General features: G+C 41.0%; 1 protein-coding gene across 5 annotated transcripts in view; it reads right to left on the bottom strand.

The window, feature by feature from the left end:
• CDKAL1 (CDK5 regulatory subunit associated protein 1 like 1) overlaps positions 1 to 20,433 on the bottom strand; it is a 521,195-nt gene that overhangs the window by 317,096 nt on the left and 183,666 nt on the right. For all 5 annotated transcript variants that reach the window (XM_061593247.1, XM_061593227.1, XM_061593237.1 and 2 more), the window contains one exon: positions 18,464 to 18,584. In XM_061593247.1, the coding sequence (XP_061449231.1) occupies positions 18,464 to 18,584 (121 nt within the window). The remainder of the gene's footprint in view (positions 1 to 18,463; positions 18,585 to 20,433) is intronic.

The following is a 20,433-nucleotide window of genomic DNA, read 5'->3' as shown; positions in this document are numbered from 1 at the left end:
CCACCATCTTCGTTAAGAGCAATGGTAAAACACAGCAGACAGGTAGGTGGGGGGCATGGGGGGGTCGTGTGCGTGTGTGTGTGCGCGCGCACACACACACACCGGGGCCCAGGGCAAGCTGATGCCAAAGGGCCCTGGCATTCCTGGAGCCGGCCCTGAGTATGAGCTGCGTAAAAACATTTTTTGTTTATAGTTCCAACACCCTAATCTCCATTTCTTCACTTTAGAAAACAGTTAACCCACACAACAATGCTCTACATATTTATTTTGTTATTCTGTTTTGTCATACTGAGCCATCAGAAGCTCACATGTGCCATCCTGTTGTTGAATGTCTTGAAAATGCAAATAGTGCTGAAAAACAACCAACATGCAAGGATTACACATGACAACTGTATGATGTTAAACAGACCCACTCATTTCAACAGGTCCTGGTGTATTAAACCCATAGAGAATACAGAGTTCAAACCTGTGGCTTAAACTTGTTTACATCTAGTGTAAATCAGTACTTGCTTTTCTGTTTTGACCATATTGGTTCTTTTCTTCCTTTCAACATGGTTTAGGAATAAGGCTAAATCAATGGAGACGTCAGGGAGAGGAATGGTTATTTACTCTCAAGTGATGGGAAATAGTACAGTGAATCAAGCAAAATTTAGTTTGCAGAATGTATGCCAACAAATGAGGAAAGTTTATCAAAGTAAAAAGAAAAACAGACTGGCAGAGGCTGGGGAAAGCAGATGACTAAGCAAACCCTTTTGTAAACACACTCCCAGCTGTACTTTTAGTCTAACAGGAACTCAGCTTGTTGAGTAACAAGTTACCTTGCTCTAAGGTAACTAAGGCTTTAAAAGGAGTATATAAACACACATGACTCACACACAAACCCCAAAACATAAGAATACCAGATGTTTATCTCTTTAAAACAAAAGAGACACTAAGTCTGGCTCTGGGCTGCAGTACAGAAAGATCATGGGACTGCCAAACATTTGCAGAGAACTTAAAAATAAATTGCTGGATGTGGCACTTTCCTGCTTTACCTTTGCAAAAATTATTCTCTATCCGTCATCATGACCACCAAGTCCATCTACAAACTGCATTTTTTTTCTTTTCTTTTTTTCAACTTACTCAAGTTAGGCCAAACATAGTTTTGGACATTATAGATCCAAGGGCCTACATGCATTCACCACAATATACATAGGCTCTGTATACATTATCCCCAACCTTTAGTAATGAAAGAAACAGATCCTATACTGGAGTGCACAGGCATAGGATCCCTGGACAGACAAAATCTTCAATGTATGGAGACTAGGTGTGATGAGCTGGAGAGATCAGAAGGTGCATTCTCAACACACACACATGCTTCATGCAGTACATAGTGGTGTTGTGTGTCCCCCCAACTGTTAAATAATCCTTTTTATTTTATAGACAAAATGAAAATGGACTGCCTTCAAAAGTCAATCCTGACTTATGGCTACCCTATGAATAGGGATTTCATGGTAAGCAGTATTCAGAGGGGGTTTACCATTGCCTCCCTCTGAGGCTAGTCCTCCCCAGCTGGCTTGGGCTTGCTCAGCTTGCCACAGCTGCACAAGCCAGCCCCTTCCTTGTCTGCAACTGCCAGCTGGAGGGCAATTGGGCTCCTTGGGACTATGCAGCTTGCCCATGACTGCACAGGTGGCAGGGCATGTAACCCTGAGCCACTCACTGTGGGGTGATCTTTAGCTGGCCCTTGACACCCAGGAGACACGAGTGGGGATTTGAACTCACAGACTCTGGACTCCCAGCCAGGTTCTCCTCCCCACTGTGCTATACCAACAAATTAAAGGTTGAGAGGTGACAATTACCATCTTGCCATGCAGGACAGGCATTGCATACTAAGGTTTTAAAACTTCTACCATGTAATATTGGGTAATATGAATCTACCTTAGGAAAAATTGAAGTTTTTCTTACTGTGAATTTCTATTTGATATTGACAGTGGAGGAGAAAAGGATGACTACTCCCACTGGACTTGACAGGCAAGGTCCAGAAATCCTTTTGCCTCCTCTCCAGGGGGAGTCGTACTGCCCTCCAGGCTGACTGGCAGAACGAAACAACTCCTCGACCCCATGCAAAAGATGTCCAGATGTCAATGTAGAATAGGAAAAGAATGTGATAACAGTCCACACGAATTAGAGACGCTGGGAGAGCAGAATATCGTTTTAAAAAAGAACATGACAAGGCAAAACAACCTAAACACTAATGATGTAGGGAGGTGGCCAAAGACCTAAAACCAAACCCCCACCCTGCACAGTGTCAGCAGAGGCAGGTGGAATGTTCTCCACTGCCAACATCAAACAGAAATTCAGAGTCAGGAAAATTTCCATTTTTGCTTTTTGGCAGTGAAGGACATTCTGTAAGAAGGATGTGGCAGAGCAGTCCCGGAGGACCGGGGTGGGCTTCGTCAGCTCCATCTAAAGCTGATGGTGTTACCTTCCGCAACACCGTCCTACTGTATGCCACATCAGATTATGAACAACTATTTGTTAGGGTTTAATGAAAGTGTGTGGACTCACCCATGTGGCTGCTTTACATGTCCAATACAGGAAAATTGTCCTTGAATGACGCTGAAGTTGCAGTGTCCTGAGGGAGTGAGCCATAAACCTGTCAAGAGGATCTTTCCTCAAGGCTGAATAAGCTTGAGATATGGCTGATCATGATCGGTGAGAACAGATGAGGAATAAACCTTTTTTCCCTTAGAAGACCCAGAAAAAACTATGAAAAGAGTCAGAGTGTCTGAACTCAAGTATCCTGTCCAGATAAAATCTCAATGCATGACGGATGTCAAGGGTATGCCAAACTCTCTCCTGATGGCAAGGTTTGGGGGGACAGGAGAGAAGCACCACCTCTTGGGACCTATGGAAAATAGTTAACTTTGGGTAACAAAGATGGATCAGGGCATAGAACAACTTTATCTTGGTGGAAGATACACAACTGCAAATCAGCCAACAAGGCACCCAGCTCAGATACTCACCAAGCTAATAGACAAAATAAACACAGTTTTGAAAGTCACTAATTCAACTAATACTTTGCCATGGGCTCAAATGGTCTTGTTAGAGTGCATAGAACCCAGTTCGGGTTCCAGGTGGGAAAATTATGAACAATCTGGGGGGAAATGAAAGAAACTCCTTTAACAAACCTTTTGTAAAGTGGGTGAGCAAACAGAAGCTGACTGCCACAAGCTAGAAAATACACTGCTAAGGGCTGCAGCCTGCCTCTTACTAGTGCTGGCACTCAGCCCCTTGCCAACATAAGCTTGAAGAAAATGCCAAAAGTCTCTCACCTCTCTAGTCAGAGATCCATCCCAATTTTAGAACACCAAGACAAAAAAACCTTCCAGGTAGTGCTGTATACCCTATTCATGGACTCATGCCTGGAAGAAAGTAAGGTCTCTAAGGCTTTCTGAGAAACCCCAGGTGGGCTAGCCAGAGCTTTTCAGCCTCCAGGCTGTTAGTGGGAAGAGTTCTGGCCGGGGATGCAGCATCAGCCTCTGGATCAGGAGGCTTGGATACACTGGTAGTCACCATGGATCCCACAGTGCCATATTTACTACATCCAGAAACCACAGCCTCCAATGCCAGTGAGGTGCCACCAATATAACTTCTGCTGCAAGATACTGAATCTCTTCACCACCTGCTGGATCAGACAGAATGGAGGGAAGGCATATAGAAGACCTGTTGGCCAATCCAATTCTAGAGCGTTGTCCTCTAAGCTGTTGCACATGGAAGACAAGACAGAAACCTTGGAAGTTGTGTATTCAGTGGTGTGGCAAACGGATCTGCCACCAGAAGACCCAGCTGATCCATCAACATTTGGAACACCAATGGATGGAGTTGCCACTCCACCTCCTTTATGGTGGTCCAACTCAAACTAACAGTAGATGGTCAGCTTTTAGAGATAGCAGATTGTATTCTGCCTACCTGAAGAGGTTGGCCTCAGAGACAGGGACTGTGTCCTCCTTGTTTGTTCACATATGCCTTTGCTGATGTGTTGTTGGTGTGAATCAGCAAGTGTGTTCCCCTGACCTCTGAAACCTCAGAGCTAGATGTATTGCCCAGAGTTCTAGTATGCTGATGCTCAGCTAGGACTCCTCTGTTGGCCAAGTCCCTTGTACTACTGTGACCGATGTGAGCCCCCCCAAATGTATAGGCTGCTGTCTATGGTAAGGACTAACTGCTGAGGATCCTGGAGGCTCACTCCCTCTGAGACGTATCAAGGAGTCAACCACCAGAGATATCCCTGCTTCAGCTGGAGAGGAACTGCCACCTGGAGCCATTTTCTCTCTGCTATCTGGTCTTGGAAAAGCAAGAGAATCTGCTGTAGATTGCAACTGTGGAACTATGTCCACAGGACCAGGTTGTAGGCAGACACCAGCATCCTCTGAAGATATGTCAAAGTCATTAGATCCATCACACTCACTGATGTGACTTGCTTTAGGCGTTACAATCTTTTCCACACGTTCTGGTCTGAGGCACATACAGAAAGAAAGAGTGTCCAGCTGCATGCTCAGATGAGTCAGATGCTAAGCAGGTATGAGAAAGCTTTTTTCTGTGTTTACCACGAATCCCAGACAGTGATGGTAATAAAGCATGGATTGATTATCCATCAGACTGTTCTCTTGATAGAGCCCGCACCAGGATGTTGTCCAGGTACAGGTAAATGCATATACCCTTCATCCTGAGCAACACTACCACAGCTACCAAAACCTTTCAGAAGATCCTTGGTGCCAGGAGGCCGAAGGGTAATGTCCAGTATTGGTAGTGAGAGTTGTCAAAACAAAATCTGAGATAACAAAAATGGGCTGGTCCAATAGAAATGTGGAGATATGCCTCAGGGAGGTCAACTGAAGTAACCCAAACCCCTTTTCTTAATGCTGCCACAATCTACCTCAATCTTTCCATCTTGAGCAGCTTTCTGGCCATCGAGGTGTTGAGCCACTTGAGGCTGAGTATCACCCTGACGTCTCCATTCTTTTTGGGCACCAAGAAAAAGACTTAAACCTTGGACCTCCTCTCTGAGGGAGATAGCTCCTTTATGGCCAGTATCTCCAGCATACGATTGACAGCACACAGACAATCGCTGTACTTTTCCAAACTACGGAACAGGGAGTTGTCACAAAAAGATTGTGCAAAATTTGAGCAAATTCCAGTGCATAGTTCTGTATTACTGTGTCCAACACCCACCTGTCCAATGTGACATTCCCTCACAGAAAGGCAAACTGGAGGAGCCCCCACAGGACCTGAGAGAGGAGTTTGAAAGTTATGTGGAAGAGGGCTTCTTGGCACCTTTGACAAAACTAGAGGCCAAGAAGGAATCCCATCCACTCTGTTAGAAGGGCAGCTGCCACATCTTTCCTGCATACCTCATCAGGGTTTGTAATTAGAAAAACCTCTTGGCCTAAAGAAATGCCTGGGGGACAAAAAAGGTTAGGCTGTCACTCTTGCATTCCTCTTTATGCGAAGAGGGAAGTTTGTTGTTATGTGCTCCAAGTCGACTACGACTTATGGCAACCCTATGAATCAGCGACCTCCAAGAGCATCTGTCATGAACCACCCTGTTCAAATCATGTAAGTTCAGGTCTGTGGCTTCCTTTATGGAATCAATCCATCCCTTGTTTGGCCTTCCTCTTTTTCTACTCCCTTCTGTTTTCCCCAGAATTATTATCTTTTCTAATGAATCATGTCTTCTCATGATGTGTCCAAAGTATGATAACCTCAGTTTCATCATTTTAGCTTCTAGTGATAGTTCTGCTTTAATTTATTCTAACACCCAATTATTTGTCTTTTTCACAGTCCATGGTATGCACAAAGCTCTCCTCCAACACATTTCAAATGAGTTGATTTATCTGCTTTTTTCACTGTCCAACTTTCACATCCATACATAGAGATCAGAAATACCATGGTCTGAATGATCCTGATTTTAGTGTTCAGTGATACATCTTTGCATTTAAGGACCTTTTCTAGTTCTCTCACAGCTTCCCTACCCAGTCCTAGCCTTCTTCTGATTTCTTGACTACTGTCTCCATTTCGGTTAATGACTGTGCCAAGGTATTGATAATCCTTGACAAGTTCAATGTCCTCATTGTCAACTGTAAAGTTACATAAATCTTCTGTTGTCATTACTTTGGTCTTTTTGACGTTCAGCTGTAGTCCTGCTTTCGTGCTTTCCTCTTTAACTTTCATCAGCATTCGTTTCAAATCATTACTGGTTTCTGCTAGTAGTATGGTATCATTTGCATATCTTAAATTATTGATATTTCTCCCTCCAATTTTCACACCTCCATCATCTTGGTCCAATCCTGCTTTCCATATATGTTCTGCGTATAGATTAAATAAATAGGGTGATAAAATACACCCCTGTCTCACACCCTTTCCGATGGGGAACCAATCGGTTTCTCCATATTCTGTCCTTACAGTAGCCTCTTGTCCAGAGTATTGGTTACGCATCAGGACAATCAGATGCTGTGGCACCCCCATTTCTTTTAAAGCATTCAATAGTTTTTCATGATCTACACAGTCAAAGGCTTTGCTGTAATCTATAAAGCACAGGGTGATTTTCTTCTGAAATTCCTTGCTCCATTCCATTATCCAACGTTGTTTGCAATATGATCTCTGGTGTTTGAGATATGATCTCTGGTGCTCTTCCCTTTCTAAATCCACCTTGGATGTCTGGCGTTTCTTGCTCCATATACGGTAAGAGCCTTTGTTGTAGAATCTTGAGCATTACTTTACTTGCATGGGATCTTAAGGCAATAGTTTGATAATTACTGCATTCTCTGGGATCCCCTTTCTTTGGAATTGAGATGGATATGGAATGCTTCCAGTCTGTGGGCCACTGTTTATTTTTCCATATTTCTTGACAGATTTTTGTCAAAGTTTGGACAGATTCAGTCTCAGTAGCTTGTAGCAACTCTATTGGTATGCCATCTATTCTTGGTGATTTGTTTCTTCCAAGTATTTTAAGAGCAGCTTTCACCGCGCATTCTAAAATTAATGGTTCTTCATCATACGGTTCCTCCGTGAATAAATCTGTCATCCTTGCATCTCTTTTATAGAGTTCTTCAGTGTATTGCTTCCATCTTCCTTTTATTTCATCTCGGTCAGTCAGTATGTTCGCCTGTTGATTATTCAACATCCCTACTCTTCGTTTAAATTTCCCTTTCATTTCTCTAATCTTTTGGAACAGGGCTCTTGTTCTACCCTTTTTGTTGTCCTCTTCTATTTCTATACAGTAACTATTATAATAGTTCTTTTTGTCCCTACGTACTAGTCGCTGTATTGTTGCGTTTAGGGTTCTGACTGGGTTTCTGTCTCCTTTTGCTTTTGCTTTCCTTCTCTCTTTAACCATTTTAAGAGTTTCTTCAGTCATCCATTGAGGTCTTTTTCTCTTTTTAACTAGAGGTATTGTCTTTCTGCATTCTTCCCTGATAACATCTCTGACTTCATTCCATAGTTCTTTTGGTTCTCTGTCAACTAAGTTTAAAGCTCAAACCTGTTCTTTATTTGATCTTTATATGGTTCTGGGAAGTTATTTAAATTGTATTTTGGCATTATGATTGCTTTGTTGTTCTTCTTTAGCTTTACTCTGATTTTCGATACGACCAGTTCATGATCTGTACCGCAGTCTGCTCCTGGTCTAGTTTTCACAGAAAGTATGGAACTTCTCCATCTTATGCTACCAATTATATAATAATCAATTTGATTCCTATATTGACCATTTGGTGATGTCCATGTGTATAGTCGTCTTTTCGGTTGCTCAAAAAATGTGTTCGCAAGAAACAAATTATTGGCTTCACAGTATTCAATACGTCTTTCTCCTGCTTCATTTCTGTCTCCTAGGCCCCATTTCCCCACAATTCCTAATTCTTCTTGGTTCCCTGCTTTTGCATTCCAGTCCCCCATGATTATCAGCACATCTTGTTTTGGTGTGTGATCAATTTCCTCCTGTACTTCTGTGTAAAATCTCTCCAATTCCTCTTCTCCTGCGTTTGCTGTTGGAGCATAGACTTGGATGGTGGTTATGTTGATAGGTTTCCCATTTAATCTCATTGATATAACTCTCTCAGACCTTGCATTGTAGCTCCTAATTGCTCTTGCTACATTACTTCATTATTAAAGCAACCCCATTTCTTCTTAATTTCTCATTTCCTGCATAAAATATTTTGTAGTTGCCTGATTGAAAATGTCCCATTCCCGTCCATTTTAGTTCGCTCACACCAAGTATTGTAATGTTGATGCGTTCCATTTCTTGCTTCACAATTTCTAACTTTCTCTGGTTCATGCTTCTCACATTCCATGTTCCTATTGTGTGCATCGTACAACTCCAGACTCTCCTTTCGCATCTGTGCGCATCAGCCTCTGGGCTTCCTTTCGACTTTGCCCCGGCTGCATCATTAGTCACAGCGCTAATTGTATTTGTCCTTTGTTCTTCCCCAGTAGCTCGCTGAGTGCCTTCTGACCTGGGGGTCTCATCTTCCAGCACTATCTCATGTTGCATTTTGGATACTCTGTTCATAGGGTTTTCGTGGTAAGAGACATTCAGAGGTGGTTTACCATTGCCTTCCTCTGAGTTTGGATGCATCTCAGTCTGGTGTTTCAGCTTTGACCATTCTGCCTTGGATGCCCCTGCTAGGAGTCTGGCCTCTTGGTCTAGACTCCTGACGGCATTGCTCTTAGCTTCTTCAACACTGTCAAACCCCCTCACCATGTTAAGGTGTGCATCCTGGAGAGGGCAGAGGGAAGAGCTTTCCTCTTTTTTTTAGTCTCGATTAAGTGCTTCTGCAACGGGTCACCAAACAACTTGGCACCAGAAAAAGGTATACTGACCAACCTCACTTGAGATCCAGCATCAACCTCTCACTGGCATATCCATATATTATGCCATGCCACAGTGGTGGAAACCATAGATCTGGTGGCATACTGAAAAGCCTTCACAGAAGCATCTGCTGCTAGGACAGAAGCATGGGAAATCTTTTAAAAACATCTTTCACAGCCTTGGGAACACTCTCATGCGCCTCCAATTCCTCTGCCCAGATAAATGCCACCCTCACAAACAGAACTCACTGTCAATGCCCTAAGGTGACTGTAGCTGCCCCAAAACTTCTGCACAACATGGATTCCACCCTTTTGTCACAAGCATCCTTGGGGCCACCCTCACCCTCAGATGGAATTATAGAAGAAGCCAAAGCCACGACCAGCAGATCCATAGCTGGAAAGTGAAGCTACTGAATAATGCTCTCTGAGAAAATATAATAGTTCTTTGCCATTTTGGACACTAACTTAGCTTTATTTGGATGTGACCATTAAGCCTTCCACACAGTGTCAAAAGCTTGAGGGAAAGGAACAACAGAAGGTCTAGATATCACTGATGGAAAAGCCTTGCCCTCCCCCACAGAGGAAGATGAGGTCACCTGGTCCTGCACAACAGGTTCCTCCCAAACAGCTGCAACACTCTGCAAGCTTTAATTAAGAGGGTCTGGAAAAGCTCTGAGGCAAAAAGCCCGAGTTGAAAAGGAAGCACCTCCAACTTTTCCCTAGACAATTCCCCCTCTTCACCCTGAGATTGGGGAAGAGAGTGCACAGAATCAGAAATGGCTTACCTATCTGCTCTACGGCACCCCCCACCATCCAAAGTCTCAGGCTGTTGTAGAGGGTTTACCACAGGGGCAGCAATGGAACCATCCTCAACCGCCCTGCCAGTCTGTTGTGAAACTGGTGTAGGGCACACAATAGTTTGAACCGCACAAGGCTGAGCAGGAAAGGCAGGGGAGACTGACTTTCTCACCCTCCTAGCTGGAGGCTCTCCTGAGTGGGAGGAAGATTAAGGAAAAAGACACCTCACAGAGCTGTCAGACAAGGAGGATCTGCAAGACCTCTTCCTCCTATGGTGCATAAAAGAGCCCTGTGCTTATATGACTGATGATGTTGCTTGGCATGGGATCTCGTCCACTTACTAATGCCAGCAGCCTGCAAGGGCTTTTGCAATTCAGAGATACAGGCCCTAACACAAGCCAGAATTCTCCCTCTGCAGGGAAATGGATTGTTTCCCTTAGAAGCTGCAGCTCTTCGGCCTCCAACATAATGTGCACTGGGAGATGGCAAAATAGTTGCATGTTCTCTAGACACACTGGGAAATGAGACACTTGAGTCAGAAAATTCCCCTTCCCTGTCACAATCTCTGTGGAATACCGATGGAGCATTTAGGGAAGCCATTAAACCGTAAACTGCTGTGTTGTGCTGCAAAAGAAAAAAGGTAGGAAAAAATTGCCAAAGGGATGCTTCACTCTAGCAAAGAGAAATACACCACCTTTTCCAACATTTGTCTAAAATGTGATCCCGCTGGCTCAGAAGAGTGCAAGTATCATTACAGGACACAGTGAAACTGTCTTCCCTGAGAATGGGAAGCAAGCCAGGCGAATCCATTCGGTTCCAGAGAGATGGAAGAATTGCCAGCCCAAGGATTAAGTAGAAGGGACAAATAATGGTCACAACTGCATAAGACACACAATGGGAGCTCCGCCCCTCAGAAACAGTACAGAGAGCTACCACTCTGCCCTTTTAAGTATTGTGGCCCAAAGAGGCATGGGACCAACACACACAGCTCACAAACTCACTACACAGGTATATCCAAAAACAGGGTGATTGAAGCACACAAAAGGACCCTGTCTTTGACCGCAGAGACTGGAGGGTGGGATGACTCCTCCTGCTGGAGGTGAAAGAATTTCTGGACCCTGCCTGTCAAGTCTTGTGGGAGGAGTCATCCTTCTCATGGAATGTCCTCCACTGCCAACAGCAAATCTTGTTATACCCATTACTCAAATGTCTGACTCCTTTAAAAGCCCAAGGGCTGTCCTTGTCATGTCTCTATCCTGCTTTTCATTTAATGTTTATGATTTACATTAAAGTGATTCTAATTATGCAAACTAACAGCACATTAAATTTCCAAGATCTAGAAAACAGCATGCTGTTTAAAAACCAATTTACTTAATTTGTGTCCAAGAATTGGAAATTAACCTCTAAAATGAGTTTATAAGTATAGGATGGTACAACATTAAAATGAGACAAAAGTAGTAATAAGAAGAAAGCGGGAACATTGATGATTGCCATAAAAAGGTCTCAATTCTCCACTCACTCTATAAAGGCTACAACTTGAAGCAACTGAGTTTGGACTAGGAATAAATCATACCACACATACCATGATAATTTTGTGTTATATTTTGAATCGCTATGTATAGCATATGAGGTCTTTTATTGCTTTCTCATTGTATCGCCTCGAGACTTCAGCGTAAGGTTACAAATAAATTGAAATTAATAATAATAAAAATTCTTGAAGGTGGTACTGAGAAACTATTGCGGCTCTCCATGGGAATTATGCTGCAGAGTACCTCAGAGTTTAATGTGTCTTGTGTCTACACAAAACCACAGGCAAAGGTCAGACTGAGTTATAGGGTTCAGTATCATCAATATGTGGATGACACCCAGCTCTATTTTTCTTTTTCATCTGTTCCAGATCTGAGTTCAGGAATGCAATTGCCACATCTGGGATCAGCAGTCAAAAGGGGGAAAAGTGAATAAACTGAAACTCAATCCAGATTATGGGAGTTATAACAGAAGAGTGATGCAGTTCATCTACTCAATAAGGAAAGCCTGTCTTACATGGGATCATACTCTATCTGAAATATGAGATTTGCAACTTGACGGTGTTTCTGGACCCAGCTTTGTTCCTGGATGCTCAGGTGACAGCTGTGGCCCAGAATGCCTTTTATCCGCTTTGGTTCATATGCCACTTATGCCCTCTGCTAAAAGACAAGAGACCAGGCCACTTCCAATGACATCTTGTTATTATACATTCTACATAAAGCTGCCCATAAAGATAGCTGAAACTATTTAGAATAGATGTAGAATACTGCTGCCAGACAAAACAGCAACAGCCACACACCAGCTAAGCAAAAGACCAGGAAATAACAATGTTAAGTCTTGACACCCTAGAAAATGGCACCATCTGTTTCTGAGTACACAAAAGTCTTGAAGTTTTTGAATAGTAAGAACTAGAACCTTACTATTTATTTAGATTTGTATCCTTCGTTGCTCAGAGAGAGAGAGAGAGAGAGAGAGAGAGAGAGAGAGAGAGAGAGAGAGAGCGTTGACATCCTCAAACTGACTGCAAAGCCAAACCTTCCTGTTGCAAATGAAGATTCCACAATGTGCAGCACAAGAGCCACACAGATACTTAGATGTTCTGGGGATTGGTAAACATGTAATAGTGGGGATTGCTTAACTCTAGTTTGTTACTTACCTTCAAACCTTGGCTTAAAAGCCTTGCTAAAAAGAATTTTCTTTTCATTCTTTTTCTCCATTTACTAATAGCAGGCAGAGAGACAGCAAGCAAGTAGAAAAAAAATCAATGCTACTCCCCTTTAAAAAGTAGAAGGAAGGAAGGAAAATACTTCTTGGGCTTTATAGCTTGAAATGCATTGGGTCTGTATTCTAAGAGAAGAAGTGACAATACACAGCACCTTCAGATAAACTTCTCTTGCCTCAATAAAAATGCAATCTGAAGCAGTTTGAAGTCAATCTGGGACCAACACGGCACAAAGATTGAGGCTCATATTTTGCAAGTCACAGCCAAAAATGATGCTTTAAAATATACGATGTCAGCCACTTAGATTAAAAGAATAATGGGACGGAATGTGATCTGCGAAACTGTCTTCCCATTCTGTTATTGTTAACTATCTGATACCATGCATATTTGATACACTCCAGCTGGTGCTCTTGCATACTTCAGGTCTGGCAACAGATACTCCAATGAATTATAGTTAGAAAGGAACGTTGACTTCAGCATTTGCGATGGTTTAGTTATCCTTAAATAATTCACAACCAGGAAATCAGAAAACAGTCCGTCCCCCCGTCAGAAATACACCATATCCTAAAATCCAGATTTTGCATGTTTTTCAAAATCTGTCCTACATTCAAAGTATGTTATTCAGGTGGTAACTTTTTTGTTGCAATTATTGTAAAAATTGTACTGCAGAAATGGGGGAAAAGAAAACTGCATATTCATGATCAGGGGTGATAAGTTTTTAGCTACTTGGTTGCTCAGAAACTTAAGAATTTTGACAAGCTAATGATCCCCACAAGAATTAGCTCCTAAAAACATGCTGCTATTACCTAGCAATCTGAAATATAGATCAACCTCATTGCCAATTATCTTATTTGAGCAGTAATAATCTTTGTCTCTCACACGTGGCATTTTCTAACAATTAAGGGAGTAGATCTATACAGGAAAATAGGAGATCCCCATCAAAGACAGGATCGCTTACTAAAACCATGTATTAGTATTACAATTATGACTTATGTAGAATAAAACACGGTTAAACAAATTCACCACTCAAAAGGCTTTTTTCACTATTTTAGTCTTCTAATGAGAAAATTATTTCTGGTTACACACTTAAAGTTCTATTTGTATGGTATTCTATGGCATCAAGGTGTTTGGCTTCCTAAACAGCACACAGTTTAAGATTACTTTTACCAAACGCTCATAAGAAATTCTGTCATATGCAGAGTTTGAATGTAGAGTGTTTGGCCAAGAAGGTAACCCTCAGAAATGATCTTGAGGAGAAACAAAAGAGTAATTAGCCTTTGTTTAAACTGAGCTATCAACACTTGCCTCACTACTTTAAAGTTTTATTTCTCACTAACAAAGAGTGTCTTCTATTAGGAAAATAAAAGTCAATTATAGTGAAGCATTTTACGTCAGTAGACTTTCATCTATGAATTTCATTCCAAGTATGGAATTCCTCTGACATACAAACAAGATTTAGGAAGATAGGTAAAAAATTATATCCTCAAAAAGACTTAACATAAAATAGATATGTAAATCATTAAAGTGGCAATCCTGTGTACACTTATTCAAAAGTGGATTTCAATAAACACAGTGAAACTTACTGCTGAAGAAATATACAATGGACCCAGTTTTAAAGCTAAAGACAATAACTTCCTTTGAGATACTGGGTAGATTATTAAAATATTACACCCTCCCTGAGCCAGTTTTAGCTAACATGGATTGCAACACAAAACAGGCTGCTGCAGAGTGCTTTGGCTACCCTTCAAATAGGTTTTGAAAGAGAGAGAGTGTGTGCGAGCATGCAAATACTGGGGAGTGCCTGTTAATATGCTCACCCACCCAGCACCCTTAACTTTGCTGCAAGCTGATATGCAGGACCAGGCAAGAAGTCATTTAGTTACCTTGAACCCATAAATATCCACAGCTGGAATGGCAAATAATTTAGCTAAATCCTATGTTTGGCAAGTCCCTCGTGCAGTGCTGCCTGATCAGATGGCCACTACATATGAAATATTAGGTGCAGAGGGTTGTGCCACAGCTCCACAGAGACTGAAATACCCATAAGAAAATTATATAGGTAAAGCATTAACAACTTGTCATGCCTTCTCTCTGCCTTACACTCACTCTGCTACATCTGAGAAGCAGTAATTAACCCCCACACACAAATATGCTGGTATAACTTGTAATGTGAGTACAATGCCACAGGTTATGAAGTTATAATCACTTGTGTGCTCAACCTGAAATATTCATGGACCATTGCAGCAGATCATGGAATTAGACCATTATGTTTATAAATGTAAGACACCGTTGCAATAAGGAAATTACCAGACCCTTAACCCTCCCTTGTAATAAGTATGCTGCCGGTAAACAAGAACCACTTGGGGGTGGCCAAGTGCAGCCCACACTGCTACCACATGTGAGCACATTCTCCCAGGTCTGGTCAGCTACTGAAATTCTGAGATAACATGGCTAGGTTAACATGATTGCTTCTACATGCTCTCTTCCATGTATGAGCCTGCTTGCATCCATTCACAATCCATTGCTCGCTCCAATGGAAATTGTAGTCCAAAATATCTGGAGGACACCAGGTTGGCGAGGGCTGATTTATATTCTGGTATATACCATAATCCAATCAGGAAAAACACTGCACCAAGACAGTCAAACTGCCCAGTAACTGGGGAAATTAGTGGCAGACAGATTGTCTTCCCCTGTAGTATGTGTATTGGCTCGCTAGTTCAAACTATCTTGAGCTACTTGCTCTGCAGTCATCTTTCATCACTGCATCTGTTTTGTTTGCAGAACACAAACTGATTTCTTTGTGTGGGATGGTGGTTTAATATAACTTCTGGAGAGGAAGTTGGACTTGGTGTCTCTTCTGTCCTACATATTTCTCTATTCCTCGTAGCAGCAATACATAAAAGCTGCTATTAAGGGAAAAAGAGAGAGCACAGCAGGAAGCAAAAAGACTATATAAAAGGCCAGCTAGTTCACTGCAACCCTACCCAGTGGACAAGTTGCAATTATCAATTATAAAGGGGATGCAACTAATAGGCACAGTAATAGTCTGGCAGCACATTCCTTGCATAAGATGCTGCTGGAGCTATGCTGAAGTAAGATAAACTCTGAACTATAAATACTGCATATGTTAGCTGCCATTATTCCTCAAGGCTAGAGTTGGAATATAAAACTAAGCATATAAATACATAAATCTACAAAGCAGTGTTCCTTATATCAGCTCAAAAATATTCAGTGATGTAGAACGTCATAAATTTTAAAAAAAGAAAACAATGGTATATTACTTAGATTTACAAGCATGGGGTTACATATTTGATCAAGTAATTGGAAAAATATTGTGTGTCAGAGATCCTATTTAAATAGTCTAATTAAGAAATAGTATCTTTGATGTATTCCAGTAACACAAATACATGTGCATGCGAGTGCACACCTCACTAGAAGCAGACCTCAAACAAAAATAAAAGATTTTGCAATGCACTCTACAGTAAACAATGATTTTCCTCTCTTCTGCTATACTGTTGTGGTTTCTCCTAACTTTTAAGCACAAGTTGTTTTGTTTCATGGAAAAAATTATCAAAACTTTTTGCATTCTTCTTTTTGCTCTCAGTAAGATGTGGGTTCATGAGTTTTTTTATTATTGCCTACACCATATTATTTTTAATTAGTCTTAAAATATTGTGAAAGAACACACACAATACAATACACATAATGGCACAGTTTACAAAAAATGCTAAGCCAAACCATAGCTTAACATGAATATGTGAGCCCCTGGCTGCTTTACTCCTCTTCAAGTCCTGCTGTTGCTACACTACACTGCTGTGAGCTAAGTCATTGTCTCATCCAAACCCAAGTCTGTGATTTTTCTCCTCCAGACAAACCATGAACTATAAACCAAGAACAAACCTTGGTTATAGCTCATGGCTTGTCTGAAAAGAGGCAAACCATGAGCCCAAGTTCAGACAACATGCTAAGCCAAACCGTGGCTTATCTCACAGAAGTTCAGCAGCAAGGGACTGGAGGAGTAGCAAAGTATCTGCACATTTATGCTAAGTTATGGTTTAGCTTAGTGTAATGTGCAAACCATGTCAATAATGAAGATTAGAGAAGGTGAAAAAATTAAAAGGAGATACATCTCATAATCTTTTCTTTTCTGCACTGAACCACAAGGTCATTTATCACCTTCTCATATGTGCCTTAGTTTCACATATGTAGAATCACTGTTAATGAGAGAACCTTCCAAAAGTTGCCAGTTGACACATCATCAAAAATGGGACATAGGTATATCTAAACTACCTAATGGGTTATTATAGCAGCTGTCTGTAGCTGGTCCCAGAAATACAAAATATAATCTGAGAAGGGCAGAAACAATGAAAACACTTGAAATCTTTCCCCCTATCAAAAAACATTTCATTAGAAGTTAAACGTCTGCATAAAAGTTACTAAGTTGGAGGATGGGGATATGACTGGCTAAATCATGTTAATCTTATAATTATCATGAAAATAAAAATACTTTACTAGTAATTTTTTTGAAAAAGAAATTCACCAGTGCCAGCCCAGCACATTTTGCTATCTAAAACACAGCCCATATAAGTGCCCCGTCTGCTAGGGCCAAAGATTACCTACAGTTGTAAGAAACAGGAACAATGATAGGTTCAATATGGATAGCATGCAAAAACCTAGTACGTAAACTTGAATAAGGCACTCAAATACGACAAGGAAATATAATTTTTTTTGTTACATTCAAGGGCAGCTGAAAGTTTACCCTGGAATAATCCCACTGACATATGAGAGCCTTACTCTCTCACACAGCCCAGGTAGCAATAGAGAATGGCAATATGGAAATGTAAAGAAGAGTAGAATTCACAGGATGGCTGAAAAGGTAGAGAAGCAGTAGGGTAGGGTGGGGTGATGGTAGGAAGAACCTTGAACTGGCACAATTTGAAAAGAAGGTCAACACTACTGCATTCTTCAGGAAAAGTTGTGTGGGAGAATGAGAGACCTCTAAAGGGAAGGCAGAAACAGTGGCAGTGTTGGGGAAATCAATAAAGGGACCAAGAGAGGACAAGCTCATGGAAGAGGACTGCTTCCTGAGTGATACAGCTGCAGTTCTAGAGAGAACAAGAGAAGAGAAGCAGGGAGGGGGAAAACAATGTATGGGCCTGGGGCTGGGAGAGAGAGCGTGGGTTCAGGTGTTACTGCTGTACTGGTACAAGGGATGACCAGGCGAGAGAGTGTGTGCTGCTCCTAATCAGACCAGCTGCTTTCCTAATGAAAGATACACCACATATTTGAATTGTATTAAAACATAAATAAGGACATTTGCAGATTCAGCCTCTTTTCACGTAAATAACTTGTTCTGCACTACTTAGTTCTCATGGCACACTTTGGAGTGGAGTACATTGTCCTATAACCTCAGTTCACCTAAACCCAACAGTTTTGAGATTAAGTTAAAATCTAGTTACTTTCACTGCTGTTTTCAAATCGTGCTTTTGCTGTGTTTCTAAATGTTTGAGTCATATATAAAACATTACAGAACTCTTAAAAGGAGTAGGTAAAAAGTTGGTTACGGTTTCATTCACATCAGTACATTTTCTGAGGTGATCATATTCCCACATGGTAAAACTGCACATTACCAGTGCTAGTCAAGTATAGGAATGTTTTTCAGCACTATAGTGGGGACTGCTAAAATGGAAAGTAACCTCATGGTGGTTCCTCTAACCTCAAAATAGACATGTGAATTGGCTGTTTAAAAGCTGGCATTGGAGAAGTTCGTTATACTGAAAAGATGTATCACAACATAAAATTACTTTTTCAGGGAAGACTAGAAGTAGCAGACACTGCAATTTAAACACACAAACACCTTCAGTTTTTATAACTGTGAAATATAAGTAAACAATTAGGTAACTTGTCTTAAAGTATTAATGCCAGTGAGTATCATTGGAATTCTCAATGTTTCCCCTAAATTGTTCTTTATGGTATGACCTGAGGCAGCTCTGCATTAAGAATGGACAAAAATGAAATTGAATTTCTAGGCAGTATTGAATATTTTATGTCAGTTTGAATGATGCTTACCCTGTATTGATGGAAATTATTTCTATCAGTGGGTTCTTTCTAATCTTTGGCAAATCCAATCGCGCTCCCCCCAACCGTTTTCCATTATCCTTTTTCTGACCCAGCAATCTCACAGAGTGACCTTCAAATAAAGGAAAAAAATGGTACCATTATACATAAAACTCATTTGTTTTAATATATTCTACCCAAATATTTTGCATTCCATTAAATAACAATATACCAAATACTCTTGTCATAACCAACAACTTACCAGGTAACGGAAAAAAACATTAAAATTAGCTTTTTTTAAAAAACAACATACTTAGCTACTTCCATTATATTTTGTTAGGTTATTTGACAAAAGTGCGCCAATCAATATTTAAAATCAAGTTCCTAAGCAATAGCTTTTTATTATAATTACAGTGAAAAATATTACTATTGAGTTTGGGTTTTTTAAAAAAGTAAAAAAGGTAAAGGTGTCCCCACACTTGTAGTGCGAGTCATTTCCGACTCTTAGGGTGACGTCTTGCGACGTTTACTAGGCAGACCGTATATATGGGGTGGGATTGCCAGTTCCATCCCCGGCCTTTCTTTACCCCCCAGCATATGCCGGGTACTCATTTTACTGACCATGGATGGATGGAAGGCTGAGTGGACCTCGACTCCTTTTACTGGAGATTCGACTTCCTCCTTTCGTTGTAATCGAACTCCGGCCGTGAGCAGAGCTTCGGCTGCGTTACCGCCGTTTACCACTCTGTGCCACGGAGGATTAGATCACAAAACCCAAAGTTGAGAGCAGGGCTGTGGAGTCGGAGTTGTGGAGTCGTAAGCAATTTTGGGTGGAGTCGGAGTCGGTAGAAATGTACCGATTCCGACTCCAGCTTCAAAATAAAAACTTTCATAGGAATTTAGGAAAGTTCTCTTGTTCAGAAATTTTAATCAAATAAATATATTTTATGTTCTATCAATCTAGCCTGATGGTTCACGTGATGGCGATGAAATGCCTTGTGCTACCATTTTACTACAGTAAATTTGTTATTACTAGTTAATATACATTTGCCATTTATGAAGGAGTCGGAGTCAGAGTCGGACAGTAGAAAAATAGAGGAGTCGGAGTCGAAGGTTTGGCGTACCGACTCCACAGCCCTGGTTGAGAGCAGTATGCTTGAACTGATGGGTGTCAGCTTGAGCAAGAATTTTCATTAAGTTCTCACAAAGCAATGCAAAAAGATTTGGACGAGAAAACATTTTCACAATTTAACTCAACTTGTGCTTCTCACATATAAAACCAGTGACATGTTTATTTGAGTTTATGGCTCCATCTGTGTCTTAACTGAGCTCATTCAGCAACAACTGCATACTGACTTCAAAATATTCAAAGCACAAACACAAGTTCAAAAAGCCCATCTTCCATAATTCCAGAAATATTGTTTCAGATTACCAGAATCAAAGTGAATGCTTGGAGGGTGTGTGGGTTGTTTTACATAATGTTGAGAGACAATTTCTATTTAAAATTATTATACAAATCAATTATGAGATTTCCAAAAATGAACTGGAATTGGCAAGTATCAAGATAACCATAACGTTATTTCAAATGTAAATTACTAAATCATGATCACTAAATTAAACAATCCAACCAATCTGAGTTTCAGTTTCTAAAGCATGGCTGCTTAACTTTATTGCTGATCAAAAGAAACTGTATATGCTCAGAGGACAACTTCACATGCAGCCAAGCCTTTATTTCATGTAGGCATAGCAAGTGTTAATAGTATCTGCATATTCAGACAATCATATCTCAGATTAAAAGCAAGATATTAATGACCCTTGTACATGTGCAGTTGTGCCTCTATGGCAGGACATTGGGACTAAAGTCCAGGGCACTACTCACTCAAATGAGCAGAAGGGCCTCCAAACAAAGGAGGGCTGGCTTACCACAGTGTGAAGTAAGCATAGTAATAAATATTACTATCTAAAGAGGGGTGGCCCTCTAA

The sequence above is a fragment of the Rhineura floridana genome, chromosome 1 (assembly GCF_030035675.1).
Source record: "Rhineura floridana isolate rRhiFlo1 chromosome 1, rRhiFlo1.hap2, whole genome shotgun sequence".
In the NCBI taxonomy this organism is placed as follows: domain Eukaryota; kingdom Metazoa; phylum Chordata; class Lepidosauria; order Squamata; family Rhineuridae; genus Rhineura; species Rhineura floridana.
Note: the sequence above shows the minus strand (reverse complement) of the source record. Positions and strands in the feature narration are given on the sequence as shown.